Below are 18,574 nucleotides of genomic sequence, written 5' to 3' on the forward strand. Positions count from 1 at the left end.
ACACCCAAGTCTGCATCCATTTACCATTTCTTTGTCTCCTGGCAGGAGGAGCTGTCAGAGGGGCGGTAGCAATGAGAGAAATTAAGCAGACACTCAAGACTGCAAGCATAAACCCAAATTTGGGACTGTCCACTGTATCCAGGACAGTTGGGACTAGAGATAAACAGACTGATTCACGGAGGACTCTGATCCAGTGTCCAGGTCAGTGCTACCTGGTGGCTGGACTTGAGGCCTTGAATCTCTTGATTTCCAGCATCCCCGGCGCGACTCTTGATTTCCAGCATCCCCGGCACGACTCTTCATTAACCTGGGATCACAAGAGAAGAAATGAATATTAGACTTTAATTCAGTGCAGAGAGATGCAGCCCCACCTCCCAATGAAGAGGAGCAATTGATCAATGATGTCAGAAAGAGGTGAGTATAATAAGTTGGGACAAAGCCCTGACATGGTGAGGCTAAGGGTCCCGTTACACAAAACGACGCACCAGCGATCCCGACAACGATACGACCTGGTCAGGATCTCTGGTGCGTCGCTACATGATCGCTGGTGAGCTCTCAAACAGGCAGACTCACCAGCGATCAGGACCAGCGAGGACACTGGTAACCAAGGTAAATAGCGGGTAACTAAGCGCGCGTCCCTTAGTTACCCTCTGTGTACCCTGGATACTAGCGTGCTTGTGCTGGGAGCTGGTATCCAAGGTAAACAGCGGCGCTTAGTTACCCGCTGTTTACCTTGGATACCAGCTCCCAGCACGAGCACGCTGGTATCCAGGGCACACAGCGAGTAACTAAGTGACGCGCGCGCTTAGATACCCGCTATTTACCTTGGATACCAGCTCCCAGCGTCTGCTTACAGCGCTGGGAGCTCGCTGATTGTTGCTCTCCCGCTGCCACACGCAGCGATGTGTGCTGGCCAGCGGGAGACCAACAATCAAAAAATGGCCCAGGACATTCCTGCACGATCAGCTATACCCAGCGGGGGGGCGGGTCGCTGATGCGTGCCACACACAGCGAGATCGCTGATGCGTCACAAAATCGGTGACGCATCAGCGATCTCGTTAGTGATCTGGCTTAGTGTGAAGTACCCCTAAGCACTCAAATTGAGACAGTTGGGTGCTATGGCAGAGTTGACCATTTCATGAGAGGAGGAAAGCCTATAGAAAGGTTTGCATTGTTACACTGTTTTGCCCCTTCCCCCACAACAACTTTATCTAAAAGGTGTGAATCATCTTTTCACTTTACCCAGCACTGTCTAATTGTGCAGGAAGTGAGACCAGGAGATCAGCTCTGTATCCTTACATCTCACACACTGAGAAACCCAAGATATGGCGGGCAAATTCTCTTTCTTTGGTGTTGCTGCCTGCTTATAATTGGGCAATTCATACAGCAGAAGATGTACTCACTCTCCAGTGAAAAGTAACTAATAATACCAACTTAGACTTAAAAAAAAAAGTTAACTAATTATGTGCCAATACTTTGCTATTGTCTCTGCAGCAGAGAGGTAAAATAAAAAAATGTTTTATTCCAATCTTCATGTACTCTTACATTGTGTGTCCGGTTCAACATGAAAAATTTGGTGCCGGTGGCACATAGCAGTGACGTCATGCATGCCAACGTTGGCTACCGACCTCTGATTGGCTGGCAGCATGTATAGTTATTGTGGTGAAGGGAGCCGGCGGCTCTCTGCACCACAATAGTTTTCAGCTGAATGTGTGTCAGAAAGTGCCCATTCAGCTGTAGATGGTGCTGACAGTCATCGGCCCTATCTCCATGAGCCCAGTCACAGTTGCCTCTGCGACTGCAAGCATTATACCCCTGTATGTAGCCATAGCCTAACATGAAGCCTGATTTAAAGAACAGGTCATTGTCTAATAATAGCTTAAATACTAGGAAGTGGGGGCATCTAGGGGTGTAGCATTTATTTATGTAATTCAGAAGACTTCTAGTGTCTTTTCCATAGATAATATTACTTGAAAACTCCCTATAATTCCAATAGCTTGACCCATCCAGGTTTCCTTAGGGAATCGATTTGTGAATCCCTATATGCAACCTCCTAATAGTATGCTTACTCTATTTATCTTTTTTTTCTCCTAAAACACGGCACAAATCAATTATTATTCTTGTGTTGTGGATCTACGTACATGTTTGCAAAAATCCACGGAGTGTGATTCGTGATTTTACCCACATATTTACACCACATCTGGTTATGTTCACGCCTAGCTCCATTCTACATTTATGCCACTAATACTGCATGGAATATACAGATCTAACCCTTCTTTTGCACTATGATAATTGCTTAATTAGCATGATTGTTGCTTGCTGCGCATCTCTAATTTGATTTTTTGATACAATGCACATTGAGTATTATATCTACCTGGAGGAAGAGTGATCTGTTAATCATTATGACAGAGGGTCCTGTCTGCCTCTGCCCCTTCAGTATTACAACTACATATTGTTAGCCATAATCCAGATATTACTATTTAGGGTAATTCATTTCTGTGGTATATTACGAACAAGAGCCTAGAATAAAGCGTAAGTGTTAATAGTAGTAGTAATCTCTCCACTCTACTGTGCCTTTCCTTCTCTGTATTTTATATTGCTATTTTGTTATCCATTAATGCAATTATTATCCCCTCTAAACCCGTACATTTTGCTATATCATCTGCTAATCTAGATGTAACTGAATTTCCATGTATCCTAGGTATTTCATTATGCATGCTCATAGCGACCATTAACCTTTTTAACATTTGTAAAATCAACAAAAACTGCATTCAATCCTGTACTACTACCACTAACATTGTAAGTGTGTAACCTGATGACAACTCTGGATATGTCTCAAAAACGCATTTGTTTTTCGACATAACATTATATGTATGTTATGTAATTTCTGTGAGGCATCTATAGTTGTAGAATTGGATTTCTTGAGGGGAGTCATACCCAAATGGGGTCATTTTGGGGGAATTTTGCTGTTCTGGAAACTCAGGGTCTCTGTTAATGACACCCACAATGTATTCCAACAAATTATGCACCCCAAAACCCAAATGGTGCACGTTCCCTTCTAATCCATCCATGTGCCTATATAGTGTTGTATAACTAAATATGGAGCGCCGCTGCATTCGGGAGGAAGCAATTAACAAATTGGGAGGGGGAGTGTATATTCTCTCCAATGGATCTATATTCTCCCCAATGTATTCTTTGTGAAAATGAAAAATTTAAAGTTTAAGCTATATTTTAGTTGAAAAAAATTTTTTATTTTTTTTTTTTTGTTTTTTTTGTGGCCTAGTGTTATAAAATTCTGTGAAGGAACTCTGGGTTTAATATGCTCACTGCACTTTTAGATTAATTCCTTACAAGGTTTATTTCTCAGTTAGGCCTGTTTTACACACGTTTTTTTCATCAGTTGTAATCCGCGAAAATGGCGGGACACAGATCCGCAACTGTTTTGAAAGCAACGTGTGCTACCGGACCGTTGCTTTGACGGATCCGGGGAAGGCAGAAATTTAAAGGAACCCGTGCCCGGGGAGGAGAGAGAGAGATTTTTTTTTTCAGCTGCCAGACGTGGCATGTAGGGTTAAATTTCCGCCAGAGGCAATTCTTCCAGGCATGCGCAGTGTACAAATGTGGATCCGGCCAGCAAAAAACATTGCAGTGTCCGTCCTGTCATGTCTGCGGACGCCAAAATTTTGGCGGATCCGTAAAAAAAGGATCCAACGGATGACCATCCGTCAAGATCCGCCGATAATGCAAGTCAATGGCAAAAAAAAACGGATCCGCCAAGAAAAATGGCGGATCCTTTTTTTTGCAAAACGGCGGATTTTGACTGATGGTGACAGACTGATGTTTGAAAGAGGCCTTAGGTGACGTGTGTGTGTGTGTAAGGGAGATTGGAGCTCTGCTGTTCTGGCACCTCAGGAGCTCCTCACAACATGGCATTCACAATCTATTTCAGCTAAACACAAATAGGGCATCCCATCGTTAAATATATATGTCATGTATATATTTATTCATGGGATAATCTTACCCCTTATGATGCACCAAGGAGGACTTAATGATATTTTTATAAGAAAAATACGTAATATGTGAAGACGATATATTAGAAAATAGTCCATTTGTCCATGGCAGCCCATTAGATTGGTTAAAGGATGTATCACGCCCATTTTTTCTCTGTGTCCTGAATGGAAGACTTGCCAGCTGTTAGTGTGAACGTGGCCTTATGGAGACAATCAGTATTTGGTCAGTATTTTACCTCAGAATTTCTAAGCCAGAACCAGGACTGAGTGACAAATACAGAAGTAATGACGAGTTTCTATTATACTTATCCTCTGATTGTTCCTCTCCTGGTTTTGGCTTAGGCCAGGTTCACATTGCGTTTAACCAGCCCGTTCAACACTTAGCGTTGTCGGGCTGGTTAACGGTATAGCATAAAGCGATCGCGTTATGCTATACCCGCTAGCGTTGATGATTCATCAGCGCTAGTGGTGACTGAGCCTCAGACGCTGCAGCCCGCGTCCGAGGCTCCGTCACTGAATGATGGCACATTGTGAATGCGTGCCACTTTACGACATGCATTGCGATGTGCCCGACAGTGGAGGGCAATGGCAGCGTTAACGGACTGCGTTACACCGCATTATGCCGCGGTGTAACGCAGTCCGTCTAACAGACCGCCTAAACGCAGTATGAACCCAGCCTAACAGATACTGATGTACAATACTGACCAAATACTGACCGTGGCCTGAATGTCATAATCTCAAGTGTAACAGAAGAAGCCTTGTGGCAGCTCTTAATTGAGTGGAGACGACGTATGTCAAGTATTAATATATACACCGTCAACTAAACACCTGGTGTGTCAAGCTATTGCATTCGGAGCTTTCAGTATGACACTATCAAAGCTAATTATATAGAAATACTACATGTATGTCAGCAAATGTACTGTATATTTGCCCAAAACAAGGTTGAAAGTAATAATGATTAGAATTAATGAATACATATTAATATTTAAAACCCGTATTCCATTCCAACCACAAATGAAGTGTCGCTGGGTTCAGGGCTGATTTTTACCTACAATCACTTGTGAGAATTAAACATGAGGCTAATCTAATATTTTAGCTAGCAGAAAAATATTTTTCTCATTTTCATTTCCCACTGTTATACATTTCTGTGAAGTTCCTGTGTGTTTGATATTTTAGTGGAGGAATGTACAGTAACAGTCTAAAATTTGGACACACCTGATCATGCAATGGATTACCTTGTTCTTATTGAAATGTGCACACTGTTGATCCTCAAGATTTTCTACCTTACCTCTGATACTGGTGAGTTTACATCAGAAAGTATATTCCTTTCTAATCCACCATGATTAAGTGCATCTCACTAACCATTAAAGGGCTTAACTCAAGTGTCAAGAGACGCTTAGCCCTTACTGAAATGAAATCCCTTAAAGCCGACGTGGTGTTCCTACAGGAAACCCATTTAACAAATCTGGCTCCTTTAATTTTCCCCTTAACCACTTCCCTAAAATATTTTCTGCCATACAAGACAGAAAGATAAGCAGGTGTAGTAATTCTTTTGTGAAAAACATGTCCTATACAGGTGTCCTCTTCCCACCTAGACTTCATTGGTAGATATATAATTCCACAAGGCATTCTCAGAAGGAATCCCATTTTACTTTGTACTATTTATGCTCCTAATACCACTCAAATTAAATTCCTCAGAAAAGTCATGCTTAAGATTTCATGCCTGCCTCCCTCTGCCATAATTTTTGGAGATTTTAATATGATGTTCTCCCAAAATTGGGATAGACTTTACTTAAACAAGAGGCCTCCAAGCCCATCTCAAATACACCTCTCCAGAGAATTTTGCTAGCTTATCCATAGATACTCCCTTTATGATCTATGGCGAATTAATCATGCTGAAGACAGATCCTTCTCCTTTTTTCTCACCACCTCATGGTACCCATACTTGCATAAACTACTTGTTTGGGAACACCGCCTGTTATGTATTTTGGCAGGAGTAGTGATTTGGTTTCATGACATGGGTGGATCATGCCCCAATAGAGATCTCAATCAAAGAGTCCTCAATTTTCACCTGCTCTTGTCATTTGAGACTCAATGAGACATTCTTACGTAAACCTTCCATTAGAGAAGAATTGTGCTCGCATTTACAAAATTACTTAGAACTCAATAAGGTATCAGTCTGTTTTGAAGTGATATCATGGAAAGCCCACAAGGCTGTCTTCCTTGGAGAGTGTATTTCCATTGGTGCTAGATGAAGTAAAAGATGAATCCCTAACCACTAAAATAAAGCTTCTGAAAGCAAGTATGCTCTCCAGACCTTCAAAAAAGACACTTAAAAAAAAGAGCTCAGTTAACCCCTCCACACGGGCACCAATTTCCATTTTTTACTTTTCCGTTTTTCCTCCTATTCTTCCAAGAGTCATAACTCTTTTATTTTTCTGACGATGTAGACATATGAGGGCTTGTTTTTTTTGCGGGTTGAGTTGTACTTTTGATTGACACCATTCATTTTACCACTTCGTGGACAAACAGGAAAAATAACTCAAGTGCAGTGAAATAGTGAAAGAAGCACAATTCTGACACTGCTTTTTGGGAATTGTTTCTCCGCTGTACATTTTGTGGTAAAAATTACCATGATTCTCCTCATCAATACGATTATGGTAATACCAAACATGTCCAGTTTTTTTTAATTATTTTAGTAGTGAATAAAAATGTGAATTTTGCAAAAAGAAAAAAATTTTGCAGCTGTGTCACCTTTTTCCAACAATGTTTTTCCTAATACTATTTTGTAATAGATGTGACTTACAGCATGTTTTGGGGAACTGCAGCAACTAAAAAAAGCTTAATTTTGTCATTCTTTAATTTCTTCCATTTAGCATGTTTACCTGTCAGGTTAATTGTTTTTATATTGTGATAGATCTGACTTTTCTGAACACAGCGATACCACATATCTATTTTTTTTTTTTCAATGTGGGGAGTGGAGGGTGATTTGAACTTTTGGAATTTTTTTTAATTTTTTCAAATTTTCTAAAACTTTTTTTTTTTTAACCTTTTACTGATCTTGTTAGCCCCCTTAAGGGGCTTGAATATGTGATCATCCGATCGCTTGTACTATATGCAGCAATTCCTCAGCATCACTTCATATAGCAGAAATCACAGTATCCTTTGAAGCTCTGCCACAGGCATGGTTTCAAAAGAGTTCTGTAATGACAAGCACAGGGGGCGCCAGCTGATCTCTGGCTATCATGAGAACCCATCAGCGACCCGCAATCACATCACGGGCGTGCTGATGGGCAGAAGTACTGACACCCTCACACATGTTAAATACCACTATCAAAGATTGACAGCGGCATTTCAAAGCTTAACAATTGATTGTTAGTGGCAGGTCTTGGCTGTAATACTCCGCCATCACCTGCCGGAGATGGGGTGGGCTCGCTGCGTATGCTCTATAAAGGTCCTTTACTAAAGGCGATTGTAGGTCTTTATTCCAGCAACAATTTGGGCTCCGTCACACATAGCGACGCACCAGCGATCCTGACAACGATATGACCTTGTCAGGATCGCTGGTGAGCTGCCAAAACAGGCAGCTTCACCAGCGATCAGTACCAGGGACACGCGGGTAACAAGCGACGCACGTCACTTAGTTACCCACTGTGTACCTTAGTTACCAGCGCGCTGGTGCAGAGAGCTGGTAACCAAGGTACACATCTGGCTTCTAAGCGTCTCGCTGCACTTAGAAACCCGATGTGTACCTTGGTTACTAGCTCCCTGCACCAGCGCGCTGGTAACTAAGGTACACATCGGGTTTCTAAGCGATGCGCTCCGCTTAGAAACCCGATGTTTACCTTAGTTACCAGCGCCAGCTCGCTGATCGCTGGTCTCCCGCTTGCCACACACAGCGATGTGTGCTGGCCAGTGGGAGACCAGCGATCAAATAAATGTCCTGGCCATTCCAGGACGATCAGCATTACCCGGCAGGGGGGCCGGTCGCTGGTAAGTGTCACACACAGTGATCTCGCTGGTGAGATCGCTGTTGCGTCACAAAACTTGTGACTCAGCAGCGATCTCGCTAGCGAGATCGCTGTGTGTGACGGGGGCTTTACATTCAATGTTATCAGAGATTGGCACCTTGTCAAACAAACGCAACTAAAAAGGAAGCCCTTCCATTACATATCCCTGACCCCCTACTGCATCTCCTCCTTAATAACTTTAAGTATTGCTGGTGTAACACAACCCTCAAATATTTAGAAATTTTCTTGACTCTTCATTTTCAACTCTTTATGAGAATAATTTCTATATAAAGTAATCTGATCCCTCTGACAAGGTGAATGCTTCTACCTTTATCCCTGTTTGTTCATATATCATAAATAAAAATGACCATTCCTCCAAAATTATTGTACTTGTTGGAAACCCTACACATACATTTTCCACTCAGAGATTTAAGGTCACTTTAGGAAGCCACTTAGAAATTCATATTGCCAGGAAAGCGTCATAGAATTTCAAAGTCCATCTTGCTGAATGCCAAAAATACGGGAGGGAGGGATGGGTGTCTATTGCGCTATTGCCAGCTCCCCTGCATGGTGTCCCCTTCTCCCTCCAATCAGGGGCGCCAGCTTACTCACTGGCCTGGCCCTCAGCACGGTCCTCAACAATCTGCTTTCTGTGTGTTCGCTGCAGTTCCAGCGGTGCACTTAGTACTCGCGTGCGCCTCCGTTCTTAAAGTGGCAGTATGCGCTTATAATAAATGCTTTCAGCTTGTAGCTGTGAGGCATTTAGTATAATTTTAGTATAATCCATATACCCACAAGATTGCTCTGAGCCAATTGCTGAGAGTCATGGTGTATAAAAAAAATCCCTGTCGCTTGAGGAGTCACCAAGCAACATGTAGAATCATTAGTATGGTATACTGCGAGTTGTGAGGTCCACTGCTTTCAGTGTGGACAGTCTCAAGAACCTGTATCCCATATCCCGATGTGGCCAGTCCTGTATCCAAAGTCCCTGGGTCCTGGAATGGCCAGTCTTATTCCCGAAGTCCCCTGGTCCTGGATCGGCCAGTGCCTGAACCTCATTTCCTGATGCCAGAACGGCCAGTGCCTGAACCTTGTCCCCTGTTCTTGGAGCGGCTCGAGCCTGAACATTGTTCCCTGGTCCTTGTGGGGCCAAACCCTGATCCAGTATCCTAGACCAGCCTGTCTGTACCGAGCCCGAATCCATGTCAGTAACCATTCTGTAGAGGTGCCAGAACTTACTAGTCTGAATGGAGACCTAGCCCTTATCAGTGTCAGCGTACCTGACCCCTGGGATCAGCAGCTGCAGTACATGATTCTGCCCAGGAGTGGTACCTGGCTCAGTCTGTCTACACCATCAGAAACTCTAGTGAACACCAGATAGCCGCTTAGCTACACCTTTTCTTGGGCAGGCCCGGCCCTGTGGCACTGTGGGTTCACAAATCCACATGCGCCACCGTTGGGCGTAACAGTGTCTCTCACTTTATGCATTACTATTGGGCTACTCACTTAAGCAGAATACCAGCATGGTAATCTAAACCTGCCTATACGAAATGGATGGAAATGGAAAAACTTTAGCTCGCCCCAGCCCACCCTAATTCTCTGATATGGAATAGTTTTTACAACTCCGCTACAAACGAACTCCTGGGTCCAATGAATCTCCCTATAGATATTTGGAGGACTTGCTCCTGAAAATTCAAATTGTCATCCACAAATTCCCTTCTCACTTCCTATTTCACCCAAATTTCCCTGAAAGTCTGACTCCCTCAATAACTGGTATATGGGCTCACACTGGTCTGTTTAAGTTTGCAGACATAACTAACTGTAAAACAATGATGTTGCTCCCTTATGATGAGATGAAATCTAAATTAGCTGTGATCCGATAGCTGCTACTGCACAGGCGCCGGAGGCACCATCTTGCTCGAGAAAAAAAAAACAAATTTTCCTCCAATATGGCAACGCCGGCGCCATTTTACTGGAGAAAAATTTTTTTCCTCCTCCAAGATGGCGCCGTCGGTGCCTGCGTAGTAACATCTATCTGTGACCGCAGTAGCAGCTATCGGATCCACCGGCGCCACTTTCAAACAGATTTTTTTTTTAATGAATTTCAGGATAACATCAAAGTAATGAATTATATACACATTACAAATACGATCATGCTGCAGCGCAGGTGCCACCGCCGGCGTCTGCCTGCAGAAGGGGATTTTTTTTTTTTTTTTACAAGATATATATCTATATATAATTGCCTTAAATTGTCTGTCATCCACTTCCGTCTGGATGTTCCCAAATCCCACAATCCACCGCGCCGCAGCGGAAGTACACTGACCGCCATATTGGAATACCCAAGTGATGGGTATTCCAATATGGCACCCGCTGGTGGTACCAGGCCCTTCCACAGTACCACCGCCGGGACCCCCCGCCGCTGATGGACCCGCTGCCGCTGCTGGACCTGCGCTGCCTGCCCACCCACCTCCATACAGTCACAGCCGGCAGGAAAGACCGCGGCTTGCGGCCTGTGCTGGAGATGGGGTACGGGCACCCTCTGGTGACGCAGCACCCCATCTCCAGCACAGGCCGCAAGCCGCGGTCTTTCCTGCCGGCTGCCGCCGCTGGACCTCCTTGCCGCTGCTGGCCACGCCGCTGGACCCGCCGCGGCCTGCCCACCATGTACACACACATGTACACACACGTACTCTCACACACACGTACTCACACCCACGTACTCACACCCACGTACTCTCACACCCATGTACTCTCACACCCACGTACTCTCACACCCACGTACTCTCACACCCACGTACTCTCACACCCACGTACTCTCACACCCACGTGTACTTACATCTCCAGCACAGGCCACAAACCACCCTCTTTCTTGCCGGTTGTGACTGCACAGAGGTAGGTGGGTGGGCAGGCAGCTGAGGGACACACACACGTACGTACACACACATGCATGTACACACACACATGTACACACACATGTACTCACAAACACACACATCCCACACACACACTTCCCTCCCGATGTGATAGCATCGGGCACACCTCTAGTATATAATATTCAATATGTAAACTAGAGGGCAGGTCACGGATGGGTCAGTGACCTGTCAGAAGCCATACAGATGAATACGTAATCAGAGCACCACATGACGAGCCCCCGGAGCACGAGCATATCATTAACTCAAAGCTGAAAATAATGATTAAACAACAACTACAAGATGGATTTGATCACCAGGTATCATTGTAATCTACCACCAAACAGTCCTTTTGTAACAAAACCACCTCAATTCAAGTAATTTAATCAACATCCCCAAACATGAACGGGGATATAGAGGCATTGACACAGTATTAATTAAAATAATTTTATTCAAACATGTTGAAATAACGACCCCTAAACAAGGAATCCTCATAGGTAAAAAAAACGGAGGTATAGAAAAACCAGGAAAGCTATAATGTCATGAGATATATAGTTAAACACATAGCAAAAAAGAATTATATATGAACATATATTATGTAACTAAGGCCTGTTTCACACTTCCGTTTTTGTGTCCGCCAAACGGATCCATTTCCGTTTTTTTGACGGAAACTGATGCAAACTGATCCGTTTTTTTCGACGGATCCGCGGTAACCGCTAATGGAAGTCTATGGGACAAAAAAACGGATCCTGCAAAAAATTGGCGGATCCGTTTTTTTACAGAAACCAACGGATTTTGACGGATTTGAAAAAACGGAAGTGTGAAACAGGCCTAACAGAACGATAAAAAGTGCTCCGTGATAGTTAATACTTTAAGGTGTAATCTGAGCAAATGTCTGGACTCCAGAGGACCAGTAAAGAGCGCTGTGTGTCATGATGTTTGCCAGATAAACGTGGGTTAATACCATGGCTCTTCAGGAGTGCTGTCCCGGCCGGTGACAGACACTCCACGCTCCCCTCTTCCTGCGGCACGCCGGTGTGCACGATGTGAAGCTGTGGCGTGAGATGAGCCAACAGGACCTTCGTGATGTCACCGGTCACGTCATAGATTACAGGGAGCACAGTGGACCAATTCCTCAGATTACACCTTAAGGTAATAACTACCTAACTTGGAGCAATCCAATTCATTTGTGTGTATTTTTTAGGTCACTACAAGCTAAAGGGGTTCATTATTAAGCGCAAATTTTAATTATTTAATTATTAATAGCACTTTGTATCCCTAGCTCAGGTATAATTTCATTTATTTATTTAAATTTTATATTCCTAAGTAGTTTTAGGTTTTTACTTGCTGCTGATCCAAAGTATTTACATTAGTGCCGCTAGCCTCATTTAATTCCATTTCTTTTTCTTAGTTGAGTGAATCTTGCTATTTTCTGGCTTGTGACGTTGCTGTGTAGAACTGTCTATTAACACTGCCTCTATAATACTTCAAAACTGTATGGGGACTTAAAAAAACAGATTGTACATTTTCTTGGAAAAAAAAGGAACCTTTCTGCTAATCATTTAACACTTCTAAGATCCTAGCAGAATATAAGGACATTCTAAAAATGATGCTGATGTAAAATACACATATGGTAAATGCTATTTACTAACTTTTTTTTGTGCTGCATGACTACCTGTTTTATGGGTAGAAGTAGTTTTAAAATGACTATTTTACCTAAATTCATCACTAATCTAAAGCACAGTTTATCACGAAAAAATATCCTCAGAATAACCGTTGTAACATGTATAGAGTTATTACCACATAAAGTGACGCATTTGCAAGGAGCTCTGGAGGGGGAAAGTGCGCAAAATACAGGGACCTTATTAGAGGAGAAAATAAAACAATAAAAAACGGTTTTTCTCACCTAGGTTTGGAGGTTTTAGATAGCCACCAAAAAATCAGTCACTGATGCCCCGTGAATGAGGGCAATCCCCAAGATAAAACTCACCGATAGGGATAAAAAAAGAACTTTGAAATAGGCTGGGTGGCTGAAAAGGCTCTTCTTCCTGGTTCAGCACGGGGTTTCTTTCATTAAACGATGTGTTTCAACGCCAAACTGACGTCTTTTTCAAGTTGAAAACTTTTGCGTTTGTTTTGTTCTACTGCTCATGTTATGTAGTTATTCTGTGTTCTCACTACATAATTTCTAGGCCCTAAACACATAAACAGTAGTGCAATTTGTAATTATTATAACATTTTTAAATTCAAAGTAAAGCATAACTATAGATTTTTTTTTTTACCTGGCTGTGAATGTAACAAGTTAGCGAACCAGAATCCTCCGGGTTGTCTATAGTTTGCTCTGTAATGAGTTCTGAAACATCTTTACTGAGAAAGCTCCTGTGTTACCATTAGTAATCATGTGGTTTCTGGGTATGGGGAGCTAGCAGGAGATGCTGGGCAATAGTAGATAGACAGCTGCTTTCAGTAAACACAAGAATGAAACGTTTTTTTTATTCACAAATGCTTAAATTATCAATTTTCACATCATGAAGACACAAAAGCACCTTTTTTCACTTCATTCCTTAAAGCGAACCTGTCATAAAAATTTTGTTAAGTAAACTACAGGCATTGTCAGGTTGGCACCATTACACTGATTAAAATGATATCTTGGGTAATGAAATCAGTTTTGTGGTGGTTGTTTAAACTGTGGGCGGGTCTTTATTTGGTGCTCTGTTCTCATATTGCTCCTTATGGGCATAAATGACAGGTCACTGAACCTTCAGTGACCTGCCTCCTATTTACTGCTGCGCTTGTGCAGTTCATATTGTGGTCTTTAAAAAAAAGATAAATTACAAGACGGATTTATTCAACACAGGTATCAGTTTAATCTGTTTAACTGCACCAACCTGACAGTGCTGACTGGTATACAGGCAGGCACTGGCTGTTGCAAGCAGACACGCTGGTATACAGGCAGGCACTGGCAGGTGCAGGCAGGTACGGCTGATATAATACCAAAAAATTCTACTTAAGAAAAGATTCCAAAACAATTATTATTAAATATATGGTTTTTATTAAGTCAAAAAGACACCAACATGATTCCAAATTAAAATGATAAAAAATTCCTACAGAGGAAGCAGATCAACATGCACAGTAGACAATATATAAAGTTTCAATCCAAAAAAAAGGGGGGATTTTCAAAAGCAGAGAAAAAATATACAATTTTCTATTTAATATACCATGCAGCGCATTATTTCATATAATCAATTATCCCACTGCTTTTTATCATACTACCAGAAATCCATTCGTTATTATTTGGCCAAATTTGTCATGATTGATATAAAAAGACATAAAGTGCATAGTGCATTTTCAACATGAAGTAACTAGGCCATGAAGGTATAGGGTTAATCAAAAACTACCCACCTGGATTCATACTTTGTATGTGAATACCGCCGCCTCACACTCCAACGCGCGTTTCACACGTGGTTTCTTCACTCCCTGAAGAAGGAGGTGTAGGACGGGAGCGCGGTGGTGAGTGAGTTGATGTCCCTGCCATGGGAGGAGGGAAGCATGCAGGGATGCCGGTGCTACCGACTGAATCTAGTTTCTCACCATGTATGTATCATCCTCTGACTGATTTAAGTAAGGCAGAGGGGCCTTAAACAGTCCTTGGAACTGGGATCCTAACCATCCCTGTCCTGGGGGTACTTTTGAAAGTAGAGCGACCTTGTCGCTGGCCTTACTATTCTCCTGTTAAACCCTAATCTGTCACTTCCCTCACCCCATGTGGCATAGGACAGAACTGTAAGGTAAACAAGACACAAAACGAAAACTGGGATAACAGAAAACTTCTATCATACAAAAGCACTCACCAAAAATAGGGAGGAGGATAGGGACAGAGACGAATGAACTAAATAGAAATAGGGACCAGGAGAACACTCACGTACTTCAGCAAACTACAGATAACTACAACTATAATTCCTGCTCCAACTCCAACTACTCAGCTAAGCACAGGAAGAGGAATATTTCACCGGCAAAGGAAGAGATGCCCAGAGCTGGTATATGTAGGGAGTAGAAATCATTAGCAGCAGCAACAGCTGTGTGCACAAAAGCTGAATGTTCCCAGCCAGCATGGAAAGAGTCCTTAAAATAATACAGGAATCATACCGTCTCTAAAGAGGACTGTGATTCATTACCAGACTCGACCTTATAACTTCAGGTCTTACAAGAATTTTTGATACCCTCATGACAGTGTGAGTATAACCTATAGCACCTTATAGTAGGTGGATACAATTATTGTCCTAGGATCCTTTGTGAATTTGTTATATCTAAGTACTTTATTATTAATAGACATTTCTTTTGCATATCTATTTATTTCACATGCAATCAAGTGAAAAAAGGTGTTTTTATGTGTTGAAGATGTAAATATCGATAATATAAATTTTAATATGTGAAAAACAAAAATGTTTTTTTCTCATGTTTATTGAACACAGATGTTAATTTACTACTGATTGTTGTGGTGAGGATAATTCAATCTGCTTGTGGTAATTTGGCTACAGTCACTAGACAGATTATTTTGCTCCTCTATGCAGCCAGGAGGCTGAATTTCTCCTGTAACTGGGTCTAGCATACCAGCCCCAGTTGCAGGAAAAATCAGCAATAAACAGAATGTATTAATATGTAAAAATGTCCACAAATGTCCCTTAAAACCTTAGGGGGGATACAGTATATGAAGTTAAGAAAAAAAATTAAAAAGCTAGAAAAATAAAACTAAACTAAAATAATAAAATAAACACCAGTAAGCTGAATAGCTATTTTTAGACTTGCAACTAACCAAAAATATATGTCATATTATATAACAATTATTTTAACGAAAAATCAAACTCAATTTAAGTTTTCCATAACTGTCCTCTGATTTCCTAAAATAATAGAAGAAACTGAAAGATAAACTCGTGTTTCCTAATTTTTCTTTACATTTCTCCCCAATATCTGCAAACAATCAAAAAATAAAGGAATATAAAAATAACAGAAAAACTAAATTAAGTCCTATGTATCATAAAAAGAGGAAAATCATTTGAATATCTAAATGAATTTTTTTTTTTTTTAGAACTGTTAAAAGCACATTTATGATAATGTGTTTGGTCAGGAAGGGGGAAAGTGGCCTGGTCCTAAACTGGTAAATCATTTTAATGACTTTTAGAAAGTGGCTGTAAGACTTTTTTTGATTAATTTTCACTAATGATGTTCCATTTATCTAAAGTTTACTTATTGAATTTATCAAATTTGGATTCTTGCTGTAACATTACTTTTTAACTTTTTACTATTTTCTTTCAATTTTAATTTTTGTATGTAAAGTGAAGACTTAATTCTCCTATGGATCCATGGATTATGAATGCCTTCAGAAGGAGCTTTCACTAAAAGATGCAGTTTGGAAAAGGTGTGACCTGAATAAAATGAGGACTACTCCACCATTACAGTTTATGTTATAGTTTATAAAAAGGAAATTTTGAGGGACAGAAGCCAAATACTTTTGGTTACAGTTTTGCAATTAATGTATTAGTGTCTCTCTTTAACCTTCTTTATTACTCTACCATTTCACTATGAAGCACTGATGTAGTGCTGAACTAAATATAAGTACATAAGTCATATCTTTTTATAATTGTATGCTGAGAGTATTATAGTTATGATGTGTATCCTTGATCTAACTTTTATGTATGCAGGTCCTAATTTACCAAAGAATTACAGTATCGTTCAAAAGTTTGGACACAGTTTTTCCAGCAGTGGATTACCTTATACTTATTGGAATGTGCACATTGTAGATTCAGCCGCAATACTACAAAGGTTCACATATTGAAATAAGGAGTAAAGAAACGTGAGAGTGGATTAAACATTAGATTCCTCAAAGTAGCCCTCTTTTGCTCTAAAGACAGCTTTATACACCCTAGACATTCTCTTAAGCATCTTTATCGGCTAGTTAACTGCAGTCCAACTCATCTAAACCATCTCAATTGGGTTGAAATGGTGCGATTGTGGAGGCCATGTCAGCTGGCTCAGAATTCCCACCCTCTCCTTCTTGATCACATAGCAACATTGTCTCAGATATTTTTTACTTTTTAATTCCATTTGTTTTCCTTTACGGTACTGCTGCCCTCCATCTGAATCTACAATGTGCACATACGAACAGGGAAAACCATCGCATGAACAGGTGTGTCCAAACTTTTGACAGGAGCTGTGTATTACTTATGCTGCTTTATCAAAAGAATACAAAAGTATTCAGCAAGTCTTACAATATGTTATTGCCTCCAGTCACTTTGTATTGCTTTGATTCATACGGTGCAGTATCTACAATTGTAAAATCTTTTTATACTGTAAATGTGTTTGTAAAACCAAAGCCTTAAAATTTTGTGGTTATTGTGGAATTTGTAAAAAAATTACATCTGTATTGTTTTCATAACGTGTGCACAGATTAGAGATGAGCTGATCGTTTGAAATTCAATTTTGCCAAATTTTCCTGAAAAGCTTGATTTTATATGGCATAACCTATAATTCCCCAGAAAATACGTGTATAACCCTCAGAGCTTTCCTACTGTATTGAACCTCTTTTGGGCTCTTTAATGCAAACGTCAACATTAGAAATGTTCAAGTGACCTCAGCCTATCTGGCTAGGGACAAATGGATAGTGACTAGTAGTAACCAAAAGCATATGATGTAACAACATGCTATATTATCAGACTTTTTATACTTGTAAAAATGGTATAAAACTATCCTTTTTGTTGGAAGATGCCTGCCTTGCTGATGTTTATACACAATCGGTGAAAACAGAAGAAGCAATGTCTTTATCGCATAAGGGGTGCTAAATGGTATTCCTGATTTGGGAGTGTGAAGAACTATGTTCTTAGCTAACTACGGAAGTGATCGCTTTTCACAAGCAGTCCAAAAATTATTCTTTTATTTAGGAAGTAGGAGCAAGTTAGATGTTATAAATGTGAAGAACTGATGACTTCTCAAGTACAAGTGAAAACATTTGTCCCTTTTTTGGGATCTGCAAATAATTTGCTATTCTGAAAATGATTAGATAATTACAATGGCTTTTTATAAAACAGTCCAAAATGTATCCCTTTTTAGGAAGCTGAAACAAGAAAGCTGTTTTCAACATGTAGAAGCAACGCCTTTTCAACGATTTTTGGTACAAAAAGGGACAACGGTTTCATGTTTGTGTACGCTCAAGAAACTATGCTTTGCAGTAGCAATATAGAATAGTTACAGTATACAACACAATATTGAGCAAGGAGATGTGTGGCTGACAGCTCACTGCAGTGACAATGGCGGCAGCAGCTGGACATTAAAATAATAGGATGAGGCAGGCAAAGCGATGTGTCGCAGAGTACGACCAGCTTACCCTTGGTCATTAGCGCTGGTAGCAGCAGAACTGTGTGGAATACAGACAATGGACAGTCGGGCAGGCACATAGTATGTCCGATTTGGTCATTAGGATCAGCCATAAGTGAATGAAATTTTTCACTGAGCCATCTGTCTAAGATTAATTTTGAATAATGTAAGGGTTTCCACTCTTGTAAAGGATAACCTAGTCTTCTTGGCACAATACTTGGGAGATGTTCCAGCAACTTCGACCAAAGGATGGTTAAAATCAAAAGACTTTATTCCA

The 18,574-nt window shown here is 41.1% G+C and overlaps 1 protein-coding gene across 5 annotated transcripts in view; it reads left to right on the forward strand.

Annotated features, from left to right (window-relative positions):
- The window catches only part of LOC141067709 (glutaminase kidney isoform, mitochondrial-like), a 484,569-nt gene that overhangs the window by 338,701 nt on the left and 127,294 nt on the right, over positions 1–18,574 (forward strand). Inside the window, exons 15-16 of one of the 5 annotated variants that reach the window (XR_012226460.1) lie at positions 5,187–5,309; positions 16,264–17,308. The exons of 1 other annotated variant lie outside the window; for it this stretch is intronic. Coding sequence is in view for 2 of the 4 variants with exons in the window: in XM_073558126.1 (XP_073414227.1) it covers positions 16,269–16,274 (6 nt within the window). In the remaining 2 variants the exon portion in view is untranslated. Of the gene's footprint in view, positions 1–5,186; positions 5,310–16,263; positions 17,309–18,574 lie in introns of those variants that run through there. 3 more of the 5 variants (XR_012226459.1, XM_073558127.1, XM_073558126.1) reach the window with 3 other exon arrangements.

This window comes from Dendrobates tinctorius, unplaced genomic scaffold (genome assembly GCF_039654945.1).
Source record: "Dendrobates tinctorius isolate UK_male_01 unplaced genomic scaffold, ASM3965494v1 ptg000254l, whole genome shotgun sequence".
Taxonomy (NCBI): domain Eukaryota; kingdom Metazoa; phylum Chordata; class Amphibia; order Anura; family Dendrobatidae; genus Dendrobates; species Dendrobates tinctorius.